General features: G+C 37.1%; 2 protein-coding genes across 11 annotated transcripts in view; one reads left to right on the plus strand and one right to left on the minus strand.

Annotated features, from left to right (window-relative positions):
- The window catches only part of supt3h (SPT3 homolog, SAGA and STAGA complex component), a 469,791-nt gene that overhangs the window by 450,564 nt on the left and 2,996 nt on the right, over positions 1-16,231 (minus strand). For 7 of the 8 annotated variants that reach the window (XM_043682678.1, XM_043682668.1, XM_043682695.1 and 4 more), the window contains one exon: positions 2,381-2,490. In XM_043682678.1, coding sequence (XP_043538613.1) covers positions 2,381-2,490 — 110 coding nt within the window. Of the gene's footprint in view, positions 1-2,380; positions 2,491-12,936; positions 13,014-16,231 lie in introns of all 8 variants that reach the window. The other variant, XM_043682651.1, reaches the window with a different exon arrangement.
- Positions 1-16,231, plus strand: part of runx2a (RUNX family transcription factor 2a) — a 153,401-nt gene that overhangs the window by 42,921 nt on the left and 94,249 nt on the right. For 2 of the 3 annotated variants that reach the window (XM_043682603.1, XM_043682622.1), the window contains exon 1: positions 13,179-13,247. The exons of the other annotated variant lie outside the window; for it this stretch is intronic. In XM_043682603.1, the coding sequence (XP_043538538.1) occupies positions 13,214-13,247 (34 nt within the window). In that variant the 5' untranslated portion in view covers positions 13,179-13,213. Of the gene's footprint in view, positions 1-13,178; positions 13,248-16,231 lie in introns of those variants that run through there. 3 annotated transcript variants of the gene reach the window in all.

A 16,231-nucleotide genomic window follows, 5' to 3' on the forward strand; every position in this document is an offset into this window, starting at 1 on the left:
TTGTCACGCAGTGTCTGGAATGTAGCCCCTGTCTCAATGCTGAGATGTCGTATGTTTGTTATCAAGAGAGCTCTCCTCATTCGCATGTTGGGGGGGGGTTGGGGGGGGGGGGGGAGAGCACAAGCAAGGCAGTGTATCTTTCAACAACTGACATTGAAAACAGGCTGAAAGTTATGTAAAGAATTTATAACTGTCATATATTGCTCCATAATTCTTATTGTATGTAAAAACTTAAATTCTGTTCTTAAACTATATCTGCAACTTGGTGAGAATGTGATTCAGTAACCACCACCTTGGTAACCGAAACAAAATTTGCTGGAGAAACTCACTAGGTCTTGCAGCATCCGTGGAGAGAAAGTAAGTTAATGTTTTGAGTCCAGTGACCCAGAACTGGTCTTGAAATATTAACACTGCTTTCTTTCCACAGATGCTGCCCGAACTGCCGAGTTTCGTCAGCATTTATAGTTCTTTGCTTTATTGCAAAAATTAGATATATGTGATCTATCGAGACAGTTTTCATTCTGGAATGACTTGTCCAGTATTACCATTAGCTAGAATTATGACAAGTTGCCAATATCACATGAAGAAAGCAAATATTGTAAAATATTGTGAAAAAATTGAAACAAAATATTTTTTGGTCAAAAATGTACTAATTAACATCTCTCTACAATTCCAAAGTTACCTCTTCAAGGTCAATGTTATTGTCCAAATTTTATTCATCACATTGCTGTTAAACACCTAATTTTGCCTGCAGCAATACACAATGTCATGCATTAAGCAACCATTCTAAAATACTGTCAAAAAATATTAATGCCATAGGAGATATGCACTTATTAGATCTCTTTAGCGATTTTCAAATATGGGTTGTGGCAGTTCAAAGCCGTTGCTCCAAGCAACAGTTATCTGAGGAAGCCATAATTTAATACAAAATTGGAAAGTTATAGTATGCTGGAAAACATTTCATAAAAACATTGAGATTTTTATTCCATATTAACTACAGTGAAGGCTTTTACTCCATTATAAGCACTTCTGTCCATTTCAAGTTTCCATGAGCCATTTTCTTCGCTTTTATATATGCATACAAGTGATCTCAATTAGAGACCTCCATGAAGGCAGAAGAAATCAGAAATTGTAACCAAATAGAACAGGATATCACTATTTACATAAATGCATTGAAAAATCTGTCAGCCCAAATACCGTTTTGAAATGCCAAAACTAGCTTTGATCTTTCGTTTAAGGGTGGTTGTTTTGAATCTGTAAATATCACCTGCATTATCAATGACAGATGTGTATTCACTGGCAGCTACTTAGGCAGTAGCTTCCACTGTGTTACTATTGTGCACTGAAATTAAGGTACTTTTTGTTTAGTCCCTATGATCACAACTAAATAAAACCAGAATGACAGATGCACTTTAAAAAAGAATGCTACTGTGTGCACACAAGAACACCACAACAAAAATTTAATGTAGTTTGCAAATATTGTGAATTAAAATAGCAGTGATTCATTGAGGTAAAAGGCAAATGATTTGCTAAGACTGGTAAGTCAGATTCCCTTCTAACATCCAGATAGGTAGACCTGCAGCAAAATGTTCAAAAAATTGTAATATCTACTAGCTAATTATTATAATAAGCAGCGAGGACTTAGGGCAGTAACAGCCTTAGTCTACAAGGTAATTCCAGCTAGGACTCAATAATGGAAATCAAGGGTAAAAAAAGTAATAAGCTATAATACCAATATCCATTAATTTTAGACTATTATGAATTTATTTTTAAGATCATCCCCTTTCTTTTAACCACTAAAGATCAATGTGAACTTTACAATGTAGGGTGGACAAGTGTTGTATTTTTGTTTCTTAAATTAAACCTCCAATTTAACCAACAAATCTTAGATTCCCTTAGTTAAGTTTTGTCTCATTAAACAGTTAATGCATGCATAGTGTTGAGCTATGAGCTCAAATAACCCATCTTGTTGTGGTAGTTTGTGCCTGGAAATAACACCTACCAGTAAGTTTCCTTCCTGAATAATTCCAGAAACCTACATTAGGATACATTTATCTCATCAGAGCATAATCTAGTCAGCCAAATGCAAAGGAAAAATAACAATAACCTCAAAAAGTATATATAAAACTGAAGTTGGCTATGACAAATTAATCACTCCCTGAATATAACTAGAGGTGGCCAAATGGTCCATTGTAATACAATTTTCTGTCTCGTCAAAAACTAATATTTTTTGCAGATTGTATGGAATACACAAATTTTATCTGTAATGTTACTTTGCAATACTGTCAAATGAAATGTATTGAATATATATGGGCAAGTTTACATTTTCCATTTGTTATGAATGATGCACATAAGTTTAGCATTTGATTTGTTTACATACATCATGGTCTGAAGTTCTGTAACAAAGCTAGTTGACTTTGCTGATCCCCTTCCACTGCCGGACGCTGTGTTTCCTGCAACTGACATGGGGCTGGCCGCATTACTGCTCATCTAAAAGAAACAAAGAAGGAATCTTATTTATGTTAACAGAATATTGTTGCACCTCAAAATTTTCAATATACTTGAGCAGACATTAAAGTAAACAACAAACTGATCTGATACCTGGATTTAAGATTGCATTAATATGCACATACAAATAACAAGCTTTAAAAAAAATTAATTGAAATCTACACAGCATAATAATATTTGCTTTAGTGTTTTAATACGCAGTTTTTAGAATTACCAACAAATTCCTTTCCAACAAATTAAGTGCTGTATGGCTTATTTCAGAAATTCAACTTCCACCTTTGAAATTAATTGGATACAAGAAGATTGGCATAGCAGATAATATATGCAAGTTAAGATCATCATATTATTCAGAAAAATATTTATCAGGTAACATAAAATACTTTTTTTTTAAAAAAATCGCCAAACAGATTAGTAATTATACCACTCTTAGTTCATGTAGTGCAACTTGGTGAGACAGAACTTTCTGACGAGCCACAGGACACAGAATCCCAGGAAGTCTTAAAAGCCTCAAACTTTTAGTTAGGAAGAAAGTAAAAATATTTTTCAGGATTAACGTAATTTCAGACAAATCTATTAATTCCCATTCACTCTTTTTTTTGATTTTTTTTGTCCTTTCCAAACTTTCTGTAAATTTTGTAGAAACCTCTAGCACATTATGGATACTTTGCAAGCAAATTATCAGCACACAACGTTTAGCTATACAGTTTTTCAAATACTTAGTTTCCTTCATTTTTACTTTCCATTTTAAGTTATATTATTTCTCCCCTCCTTAACAATGTAGCGTAAAAAAATGTATTAGCATGTTTTCAGAAGGCTCACTTCAGTAAACTGGATAGGATCAAATTGTGCAAAAATTCTCAGCTATTCCGCCTGATCATGAATGCGAACATCTGCACTTAACAGAAGCTTAGATCGAGATCCAATGTCTGGAGTTTAACAAGTCAGTATTTTAACAAGAAACTCCCTCCAAAGGATTGCACACATTCACAATTTCAGGATACACTGTTTAGTCCATTTCTCCATACTCAAATTAATTCTGATTCCAATTACTTTAATGTATCTTTCAGATATATTAATGCTATATTTTAACATCACTGTGAATAAAAAATTCTAAACAAACAAGCTGTTTGATATCAACTCAATATTTTCATTTATAAATTACAGGAAAATGGATCCTAACATCAAATGAACAAACAGGATAGCTAGGACATGCTATGTCAATTCTTAAATTTAAAAAAAAATTATGGTTTCAAATCTAACACGTACACACACTGAAGAGTTACTTGTCTCACAACATGAAAGTAAATCAGATTTTTAGAAACTAAGTCTGCCTATAATCAGTATCGAATGCCAGAGTGACAAACACATTTTAGACCCATTAGCTAAACAACGTAAGAATTTCAAACCATCAAAGATTCATTGGCAAATCTTCATAAGATTCCTTTATTTATTCCAGCAATAGGAAAGAATCTAAAAATATGTCTCCAAGTACACAGACAACTTCTTTAACATTAAATCCCCTCATCTGTTGTTTATTTGTTGAATTCTGGAAAAACTCAACCAATTTCATTGTAAAATTAAGGCATAGAAACAGAAAACACTTCTACATTTCTTTTTCATACTATGTAGCCTTGCAGGTAATTGCTCAATATTCATTTATCTTCATAATTTAGAAATGTGTTCAAGAAACCTACACAAACAGGATCTGTGACGTGTTAACTCTTAAAACAGCCAGTTGTAACATTTATTGTACTAATCGTATCTTACGTAGTACACATTACAACAGAAAATCTGTTTCTCATCATACTACAATCTTTCTCAAACAATGCTTTCCAGTTTCTTTCTGAACACATGTTCAAATGAGAGACTTTTTTTTAAACTGGGAGTAATTTTTCACAGCTATAATGCAATTCAAGGAAAGTATCATTCCAGTACAATTCCACATATGTCTACTTTTGATATGATGGAAGTATTGCCCAAGGTGGCATCTCCATTTAATTGACATAAGTTTAAAGTGGGGATTTGAGGAAACTTTTTATCACCCAGAGGGTAATGGTGGTCTGGAATGCCTGGGAAGGTAGTTGAGACATGAAATCTTACAACCTTAAAGTATTTGAATGAGCACTTGAAATGTCATAATATCCAAAGGTTTGGGCATAATATGAGAGAGTGGACTAGTAAAGGTGGAGGAGAAAGTGAGGACTGCAGATGCTGGAGATCAACATCAAAAGGTGAGGCGCTGGAGAAGCACAGCAGGTCAGACAGCACCCAAGGAGCAGGAGTGTCTATATTTTGAGCATAAGCCCTTCATCAGGAATGTGGGGGTAGGAAGGTATCTTGGAAGGCGATAGGTGGATGCAAGTGGGGGGTGATGGCAATAGGTCGGAGCAGAGGGTGAAGAGGATAGGTGGGAAGGAAGATTGTCAAGTGGAAGAAGTTCAAGAGGGTGGTGCTCCATTGGAGTGGGGAGGGAAAAAGACCTCTCGTGGCTTCCTACTTAAAGAACTGCAATTTCCTTTCCCCTGTGATCAACAATGCTCTCCAGTGCATCTCCTCCACTTCCCGCACCTCCGCCGTTGAACCCAGCCATCCCAACGCCACAAGTATAGAAAACCAGCCCCCCTCCCCCAGCCAAACTGGTCCTCACCTTCCATCCCACCAATTTCCAGATACAACACATCATCCTCTGCCATTTCCGCCATCTACAGTCAGACCCCACCACCTGAGATATATTCCCTTTCCCACCCCTATTAGCATTCAGCAGGGACCATTCCCTCCGTGACACCCTCTTGAGGTTCACACCCCCCACCAACCCACCCTTCACTCCCAGCACCTTCCCTTGCCACCACAAGTGGTGTAAAGCCTGAGCTTACACCTCCCCCATAACCTCCAACCAAGGCCCCAAAAGGATCCTTCCACATCCAGCAGGGATTTTCCTACACATCCAAAATTGGGCAGCACGGTGACTCAATGGATAGCACTGCTGCCTCACAGCACCAGGGTCCCAGGTTCAATTCCAGCATTGGGCGACTGTCTGTGTGGAGTTTGCACATTCTCCTAGTGTCTGCATCTGTTTCCTCTGGGTGCTCCGGTTTCCTCCCACACTCCAAAGATGTGCAGGTCAGGTGAATTGGCCATGTTAAATTGCCCATAATGTTAGGTTCATTAGTCGGAGGAAAATGGGTCTGCGTGGGTTACTCTTTGGAGGGTCGGTGTGGGCCGAAGGGCCTGTTTCCACACTGTAGGTAATCTAATCTAAAAAACCTCATCTATTGTGTCCATTGGTCCCGATGTGGTCTCCTCAACTTTGGGAAGACAAGACACCAATTTGCGGATCGCTTCAGAGAATATCTCTTGGACACATGCACCAAAACGACCTGGTGGCCGACCACTTCAACTCCCCCTCCCACTCCGCCAAGAACATGCAAGTCCTGGGTCTCCTTCACCACTAAATCCTAGCCACTTGACATCTGGAGGAAGAACACCTCATCTTATACCTAGCAACCCTCCAACCACACTGCATCAACACCAATTTCACCAGTTTCCTCATCTCCCAACTCTACTTTATCCTAGAGCCAACCCTCCAACTTGGTACCACCTTCTTGAACTTTTCCCACCTGTCCATTCCCAACTATCCCCTCCGACTTATCACCATCACCCCCCCACCTGCATCCACCTATCGCCTTCCAAGCTACCTTCCCACCCTCAGCCCTCTCCCATTTATCTCTTAGCCCCCTCCCCACATTCCTGAAGAGCTTATGCACAAAACGTTGACTCTCCTGCTCCTCGGGTGCTGACAAACCTGCTGTGCTTTTCCAGCGCCACACTTTTTGACTCTCGTAAAGGTTGAGTCTATTTTTGGTGACTCAATGGGCTGAAGAACTTCTTCTACACTGTATGATTCTATCTCAATCCAGTTTGAGACGCCATTCTGTCTTTTGTCCTACTTAGGAACAGAATCACACAACTTGAGAGAGATATTTCAAGGCTTCACGGGCAAAATGAAAAAGTAAGATACAGGTTTAAAATTTTCAAGCTTATTTTATATTACGCTGAAAATATATTTTGATGCAATCTTCCATCATCCATCAGTTAAGCATCCTTTTTAAGAAATAAAAGTAGAAACGGTCTTACTGTGGTTTAAAATTGGGCAAGCCTGACAAAACTAGTTTCTCAATCCATTCCATTCCCTGTTTTGAGTATCATCCAACTTAACTGAAGAGTCAGACTGGCAGCACTAAAATTTATTAGGAGTCTGCCACTTAAAGTTATTGTAGTACTGAATTAGGAAAGCATATTCATTTCATTAAGTATATTTCCTCCATAGACCACATGATTTTTCCAAACTCAAAGATACAAACAGCTACAAATAAGTGCACAAGACACACAAACGTTTTTTTCCTTGATTCTTAAAGCAAAACTGCAATCCATCTCAAACTACAATACTCAATTGTAATTAGATTAATTACACAAATGATACTTTCACGATACTAGATCATTCTATTATGCTGCAGGCCCAATCCTTATATCCTTTTATTTATGCTATGGAGGTGTTCCACACCTCTAGTTCTGCTTGAAGCTTTTTGCCTGTATAACATGATCCCTTAGTTCAGTGTTCACTACTCATATCAATACCTGCCTCACATATACATCACCTATATAACCTGTATGCCTCTGTCCAAGTTGTTTTTTTAAACACAGTATGATCTGTACATCCTTGCTTACTATGATCTGCCTGCATCGTTCTTAAACAATGACTTTTACTTTGCTTCAGTAGACGTGACAATAAATCAAACAAGTTTTTTTTTATTTTATCTGAATTGTGTGTGTTCTCAATCTTCTTGATTAGAAAACCAAATCCAATTCCATAAGGCCTTTTTAACTTGCACAGCCTTATATGGAGATATTTGTGGGATAAAAATGCCAGTTACAGAGGTCTAGATTCTGAGGCGCTAATTATGGCAAAATTATCAGAATTTGCAGGCATTACTCCAGTGAAACTGACAGCAACTCTTGGGAGTCCACACACACAAGATGCTTCAATTTGTAAGTTGCTGTCAATGTTTCTATGCATTGATAAGGTATCCAGTTGCAGTTCCCCCATGGTATGCAATGAAAAAGAATGAACTTTCAAACTATTTGCCTCACTCTTTTTAAAAAAAAAGCCCTTAGAAAAAGTGAAACCTTGCATAACGAAGAGTAACACAGTTTTGTAAATGACTTTCTTGCATCATACATGGTGCCAAACACCTCTAACTCTGTAAATTAATTTCATATTTGTGGCTGACAATTTGTTTCACTATTAGAACATTCCACCTATATTTGGATTTATTCGTGTTTAGGGTTCAGAAAAGATTTACAAGGAGGTTGCCAGGGTTGGAGGACCTGAACTACAGGGAGAGGCCGAACAGGCTGGGGCTTTTTTCCCTGGAGCGTCAGAGGCTGAGGGATGACTTTATAGAGGTTTACAAAATTATGAGGGGCATGGATAGGATAAATAGACAAAGTCTTTTCCCTGGGGTCGGGGAGTCCAGAACTAGAGGGCATAGGTTTAGGGTGAGAGGGAAAAGATATAAGAGAGACCTAAGAGGCAACTTTTTCACACACCGGGTGGTACGTGTATGGAATGAGCTGCCAGAGGATGTGGTGGAGGCTGGTACAATTGCAACATTTAAGAGGCATTTGGATGGGTATATGAATAGGAAGGGTTTTGAGGGATATGGGCCGGGTGCTGGCAGGTGGGACTAGTTTGGGTTGGGATATCTGGTCAGCATGGACGGGTTAGACCGAAGGGTCTGTTTCCATCATGTACATCTATGTACGAAGATACACTGAAAATGATTGTTTATTGTGCCATCCAGACAAATCATACCTTGCATAAGTCCATCAGGAAAACAGAACAGAATGCAGAATATAGTGTTACAGCACGAGACAATGCAGAGAAAAATGAACTCTAATATATATGAGAGGTCTGTTCATAAGTCTGATAACTGCAGCTGTTCTTAAATCTGTTGGTACGTACTTTCAAACTTTTGTATCTTTTTCCCCCAATGGAAGAGGATGGAAGAGAGTACAACTGGAGTGGGAGGAGTCTTTGATTACGTTGACTGCTTTCCAAAGGCAGCAGAAAGTGCATTCAGAGTCAATGAAAGGAAGGCTGGTTTTCATGATAGACTGGGCTACGTTGAAAACTGCTCTGTAATTTCTTGCAGTCTTGAGCACAGCAGTTGCCATACCAAGCTATGATGCATCTAGATACTATGCTTTCTATGATCCATCAGTAAAAATTGGTAAGGGTCACTGTGGACATACCAAATTTCCTTAACCTCTTAAGTTGAGGCATTGCATGCTTCCTTGATTGTAGCATTGATGTGGATGGACCACGGTGGTGATATTTACTCCTAGGATATTTACTCCTGACACTCTTGACCATCTCCATGTCAGCACCATTAATACAGATAGGAGCGTGTCCTCCACTCCATTTCCTGAAGTAGATGACCAGCTCCTTTGCTTCGCTAACACTGAGGGAAAGATTGTTGTCTGCACAGCATGCCACTAAGCTATCCTTTTCCTGTAGTCACATCGAAGATAATCTTTCATTTGTCGCAGTTCATGTATTTATCTTACTTCTTCCTAATTGTATGTGTACTAATTGCCTCAATCACTACTTGCTAAGCACTGAGTGGATAGGTTTTCTCACAAATACAAAGACTCAATGAAAAATTCTATTTTAATTCCTCCCTACTTCTAACTTGGTCAGAACATTAATTTTAGTTACACATTACAGTGAATTCTAGATGGCTGATGAAAAGGGGCATTAAAATGTAAAATTGCAGGTTAGAAACTCTCAAACTCGTGAATAACAACATTGAGCAGATTGAGCAATATATCAGACTTCATGCAGAAAGCAACTTTTAGTTCTGTGGTCTTAAAGCATTCAAATATTCTAGTAAAAGCCTCCATTTAAAAGATGACATTTTCTGCAGGTGCCTCTTTTTGCTTTAGCAGATACTATTTGATGATCTTAATAAATTACTTCTTCATCTCAATATCATTGGAAGTTAGTTAATTGACTTCTTTACAAACCAGGTTGTTTTGTAAACAGCCAATTTTTTCACTTCCAGAATTTAAAATATAACCAAAAAAAATTTAAAAATTTACTTTAAGCAATACACTGAACATGAAACTGAAATCTTTCAATATACAGTGACATATCAGTTGCTTTGAAATGAAATGTAGCTATTTGCTACATTTAAAACAAATTCAGTTGTTTAAAGTCTGTGAAGACCATTTTAACAAGTCTGAACTACAATTAACATTATCAACAATACCACAAATAAATCAGTTCTAAGGCTTATGGGTATAACATTAACTGTGTCTCAATAAATTTGCAAAGATTTCTAATGAACATTTCTTTAGAATATTTAACCTATGAGAATTTGAGACATTCCTGCCAAGGATCAAAAAATATTAAATGATCAAGATTCACAAGAATGATCCCAGGAATGAAAAGCTTAACATATGAGGAATGTTTGAGGACTCTGGGTCTATACTTGATGGAGTTTAGAAGGATGAGGGGGGATCTAATTGAAACTTATCGAATACTGACTGGCCTGGACAGAGTAGATGTTGGGAAGATGTTTCCATTTTTGGGAGAGACTAGCACAGCTTTAGAGTAAAAGAAGAACCTTTTAGGATGAGATAAGGAGAAACTTATTCAGCCAATGAGTGGTGAATCTATGGAATTCACTACCACAAAACACCAGATCTTGAGTATCAACGGGTACAGGTAGAAGCCAGGAGAATGGGGATAAGAAATTGTATCATAGAGAAAATGCTTTTCCTCTGTTGGCTTCTCAAGCAGTAATTAGAACTGTTTCCAGATGAAATTTGTACAGGATTACCTAAGTACTTCAACTTTAGCTATTGCTTTCAAATGTGTGACATCATCAATTATGTGTGAAAATAATTTACCTAAATTTGATATTAAAGACAAAATTTAAGCAATATTTCTAGTTTCAGTGCATATAAAACAGATGATTATGGTTATGCTTTCCACAATTTTGCTTACATCAAGAACTGATAATCATGAAATTCAACTTCTTAATGGTCTTAATTAATTACAGAATAGATATCTGCTCCTTTCAGTTTCCTATATTTTACTTGGTGCCATAATGCACCTTCTTCCATCAGTCACCCATTCTTTTTCCAATTCTACTGCGATTATGTCTCTCACCACTGAACTTTCTTGCCCATCACTGGCATTCCTGTAATCCTTCCGAGCAGTTAACCTCCATCACTCATCTCGCCACATTTGTGCTCTCTCAGCTACAGACGATCAGACCATTTCAATCTCTTCACATCTTTCAATGCTCCGACAATTTTCCTTAACTGCCCAGTGTTCCTGACTTTAAATTAATCTATTTTTCTAATCAACTTGTTCAGAGGTGTTATTACACACATCTGTAATAAGTGGCACATCAGTCCATAATCTATTTCAATTGCATCATTTGTCAGCTATCAATGTTGTGCAACTTTCACCATGAAACTTCAAAGCAGGGCTCACAATTGTCTTGCAGATATTTTCTTTCCATTTCAGCAACACTTCTCTATCACTTCACATTCCACTGCATTTCTTCCAATTTCTCCAACCGTAGCAAAATCGTTACTCAATTTTCATTCCCAAACTTCAATCTTCTGTCACCACTGACTTTTCATACTTCACCCATTCACTTTCTACACATCATCACCCAATCCTCTTCTCTAGTCTCAAACCCAGATTCTGCAAATGGAGTTCTTGCCTACTGTTCTGCATCCCAATCTTCTAACACTATTCTCCAGTTCTCCAGATACTCGGTAAAGTTAACATCAATCCCTACACAACTCATTAGCATCCTCAAATATTATTGTCCATGACATTTTCTGTGTTGCTTAGTTGGTACATTAATGACAATCAGGAAAAGAAAGGAGATCAGTGCCAATCTTTGGATAAACCCAACTTTGATTTCAAATCTCACACTGCATCTTACACATGTCTGGCACTCCTAGTACATGTTCTGTAAGTTATACAATCTTCTCAGGGACTCCATGAATTGTGATGCACCTTATGACTTCCTTTCTACCAACCTGTTATAAGCCTGCTTTAGATTGATGAACAGAGGCTTCATCTCTTATTGGTTTCCCAATATTTCGCCATGAACAAACAAGACAAATCATGACATCAGTATTATTTTTGGGCATGAATTCAATCTAACCGTTCCATGATTTTTCTTAGTTTCTGGTCCATGATTAAGAGAATATTTCCTTGATGACTTTCACTATCTCAAACATCCTTGAACAGCTTCTTCTAACACACATTAAATAGGACAAGCAACTTTCTAAAAACTGCACTGAACTATATCAAGTATCAGTTACATCTCTCAAGCAATCAATCCCTTATCAACTTATTCTGAACAATGTAACCCAAATCTGCCTTCACCTGCTCAGGTTCAGAGCCCATAGTCACATTAAAATTAAGATCCGTCAGATTCAACAATGAAGTATGAGACTTGTTTCTAATTCTCTTCCAATAAATCAGTATCTTGCATGAGTCAGAGGCAACCAAATTCTTACAAAACTCATCCTGATTATCCGGTTCCACCAAGTAATTACTCTTTAAACCAATGAATCTTTAAAATTAGGACTAAGTTGGCAAGTAGCACATTTGACAGAACTTAGATGTTACGAGCTCCCAACACCTTTAAATTTCTGGCCCTATAAGTTTTGCAAACATTTATTAAAACACGTTCCACAAGTTGGATTTCATAATATTTGCATGCGGAATGAATTTTACTAAAAAGATACTCATAATAGATTAACAGATTATAATAGAATTTAATATCTCTGCCAAATGTTCAATATTAAGATAACACACAGGATACATAACTACAGTAGTCCACTTGAAAGCATGTACTCACTTCAAGCCAAGAACAAAAACATAAAATTTGCTGTACACTGACATTCTATGTTGTAAACTTCCTTTAGAAAAATCCTGAACAGCATACTTTGGGTTTGACAGTAAAGGTTTACAGAATATTGAATGAAAGGAAGTGGCAAGAGACCAGTAAGAAGAATGATCAGCATATAATAAGAAAATTGATTTTAAAGGTTAGACGATGTAAAATGCAACAGGAAATGCTTTTACATTTTAAAGTCTTTTTAATGCTACACAAGTTTCTGAAAAATGTAGTGCCATACAGATCAAACGGATTAAAACTTTAGAATACTTGATATTCAATACCACAAGATTTTAAGTGATGAAAAGCAAGTTGATATACTTTGATGTAATAGAGAATTTCACTTCTATAAAATTGTTGGCCTGGTTAGATAGTAACGCTGGAAGACAGTGAAGACATCGAGCTCATGTCATTAAAAAGCACTAGCATATACCTGAAGTTTGGAAACTGAAATACAACAATTGGAATGAATGGTTATTCTCGGTTGTTGCAACTTAAACAATCTGAAACCTGCAAAACAAGGAACATAGCTCAGAAATCATACTTAGGTTGTGTCAATTGCTGCACTACACAAAACAATGCAGCAACTGAATAAGTTTAAAAATGGTAAAGCAGACATACAAATTCATTTTTTAATATAATTTTCACCCCTTTCAGACGCAAACGTCCAGAGTTTCTTCTCAAAAAAGCCGACACAAAAAGCTTCCTGCATGTTTAACTGGAAGGTGCTCACTGATCAATCAGGTCAGTTTTACAGATAATATTAGTCCACTACAAAATGTACTTGTCTCCAAAAGTTTACTATTAATGTGAATAGTTTTTGTGGGTAAAATATTTATCTGTTAATTCAAACTTTTTCAATCAAGGTAGTTGACTGGTTTTACTTAAGAGGAGCTTAGCTTCTCAAGTACAGTTTGGGATGGACAATGAATCCAGCCAGCAATGCCCATATCTGGATTTTTTTTAATTAGTCAAGTAACTAATTTATATTTTAGCACAGAAAATAATGAATCACACTTGCATCAATGAAAGATCCAAAACTACAACAAATAGTCTAACACTACTCCCCTAAAATATCTTGAGTCTTTTATATGAGGTTAGATTCAGCAGGTAATGTAAATCCTTGTTAGATAGTTAGACTTTGGTATTAACAGTATATTGTTAGAATTGAATATTCAAAAGATATACCTAACCATGTTCTACCAGGTAGAGATTGGTGATGGGACAGAATAGAGGGAGCTTCAATCTTAACATTCTTGGATATACATCATCTACTTCTAGCACTTTATTAACATTTTTAATAGTTTATTTTAAAATATTTATTTTGTGACTGTTCCAGAAAATTATTGATTAACCAGCTCAGTCTTCCCTTTCTCTCAATTAAAAAAATATCAGCCTCTTTAGACCCATTTTATATCAACATAATTCTTACACTATTAAAATCTCTATTTCCTTTGCAAACTCTCTTTCACACTTCTTAGCATGTTTACTTCCCATTTCTCTTTGAAATAGAATCACAGACGAAGAAAACTTAATATAATACAAAAACACTTAAGAGTCCTTCTACTGAAATACATAATGTACTATACCCAATATTTTCACTTTCAATAAGTATATCTGGAAATCTAATCCAATTATCTAGCACGCTCCGTGTCAAGAACTTCTTGACAATGAGTTACCTTGCTAGTTTAAATCTTATTCCCCTTTGTTATAATTCTACTGTTCAATCTAAAATACTCTACACAAGCATTTCTCCATATTACACAAAAACATGATACCTCTACAAGATGAATGTCCTTTCTAAATTGAGACCCATTGCAAATGTTATAACATTTCTGAACAAGAAATTATTAGAATTTTTTTTGCAACAGTACACTCCTATCTGCACTAAATATCCCTCATCTACATGTGCATTTTGCCAACTTTTATTTTTGAATGCTTCCTTCAATTCCATTGCTCTTTGAGTCAGAGAATCAGAGTTGTACAGCATGGAAACAGACCCTTCAGTCCAATTCATCCATACTGACCAAGTATCCTAAATTAATCTAGTCCCATTTGGCAGCATTGCGCCCATGTCCCTCTAAACCCTTCCTATTCATATACCTATCCAGATGTCTTTTAAATGTTCTAATTATACCAGCCTCCATCACTTTCTCTGGCAGCTCATTCAAATGACACACCACCCTTTGCGTGAAAATGATGCCCCTTAGATCCCTTTTAAAATCTTCCCCTCTCACCTTAAACCTATGCCATCTAGTTTTAGATTCTTCTTCCCTGGGATAAAGACCTTGACTATTCACCCTATCCACACCCATCATAATTTTATAAACCTCTAAGGTCACTCCTCAACCTCCGACACTCCAGAGAAAATAGCCCCAACCTATCCAGCCTCTTCCAATAGCTCAAACCTTCCAACCCCACAACATCCTTATAAATATTGTCCAACAAGTCCAACAATATCTTTCCTATGACAAGAGACCAGAATTGAACTCAGTATTCCAAGAGTGGCCTGACCAAAGTCCTGTACAGCTGCAAAGAAAAACAACCATTTTGCATTGAGTTAATAAATCAGGAGCATTTATACAAATGAAAAAGTGGTCGCCCCAACATGAAGCCCTTGGAGTAAATGCAAAAACTCCCACTAAAAATATAGCTAGTCTAATAAGTATTAATTGCTCTCTGTACTTCATCTGGTTTATCATCAACACTTTCTCGTTCAATTGATATATATTCACAAGGGAATATTGTCCAATATCTTTGGAAAATCTAGCCACATTGTGCTTGGCGGGGGAGGTGGTTTCTTTCCTCTTAGTCCAAGTGGGATGTCAATTACTGAAATATTGTGAAGTTTTGTCAGGCATTATCTTCTTCTTCCAAATCCATAAGTGTGCTGGTTTCTTAAGTAGGAGCACAGAGTTGTAAAACTAGCTTCAATTACCATTCATAAAATGATACAGCACAGGTGAGGTAATTTTGACAAAGTTATCCAAATAATCTCACTCATCTGCAATTTCTGCATATTTTCCCTAAACTATTTCTTCAAAACCCTTTTGAAAGTGAATGGAAAATATTCTTCCAGCATCCTTTCAGCTAGTGCATTCAAGATCATAACCTGCCACATTTTCTCTCTCATGTCACTACTGCTTTTACAAATTATTTAAAATCCTGCTTTTACAAATTATTTAAAATCTGTATCATCTGAAACTATTTGCCCTATTTACTCGACCATAGAACGTCATTCTCTGGCAATTTTCTACGACAGCAACTCACAGTCTCACTATGGCCAGGAAAACTTTTAAAATTCCAACTGGTTTGTTACCTACTCAACACAGTTCATGATTTGGAATATCTCTATTATTGCCCTCTTTAGAAGCCGAAGCGCAAACCACCCATACCCCTACATTTACCCCTTACCTAACACTACGGACAATTTAGCATGACCAATTCACCTGACCTGCACATCTTTGGACTGTGGGAGGAAACCAGAGCACCCGGAGGAAACCCACGCAGACACGGGGAGAATGTGCAAACTCCACACAGTCAGTCGCCTGAGGCGGGAATTGAACCCGGGTCTCTGGTGCTGTGAGGCAGCAGTGCTAACGACTGTGCCACCGTGCCGCCCACGAGCTCTTAGCTTTCCCTGTTTTAAAAGGAACATCTCAAGTTCTCGAATCACTACATGGTAGTGAAGTTTGTCATCCCTGGTAACATCCTATTCAATCATCTCC

The sequence above is a fragment of the Chiloscyllium plagiosum genome, chromosome 3 (assembly GCF_004010195.1).
Source record: "Chiloscyllium plagiosum isolate BGI_BamShark_2017 chromosome 3, ASM401019v2, whole genome shotgun sequence".
Taxonomy (NCBI): domain Eukaryota; kingdom Metazoa; phylum Chordata; class Chondrichthyes; order Orectolobiformes; family Hemiscylliidae; genus Chiloscyllium; species Chiloscyllium plagiosum.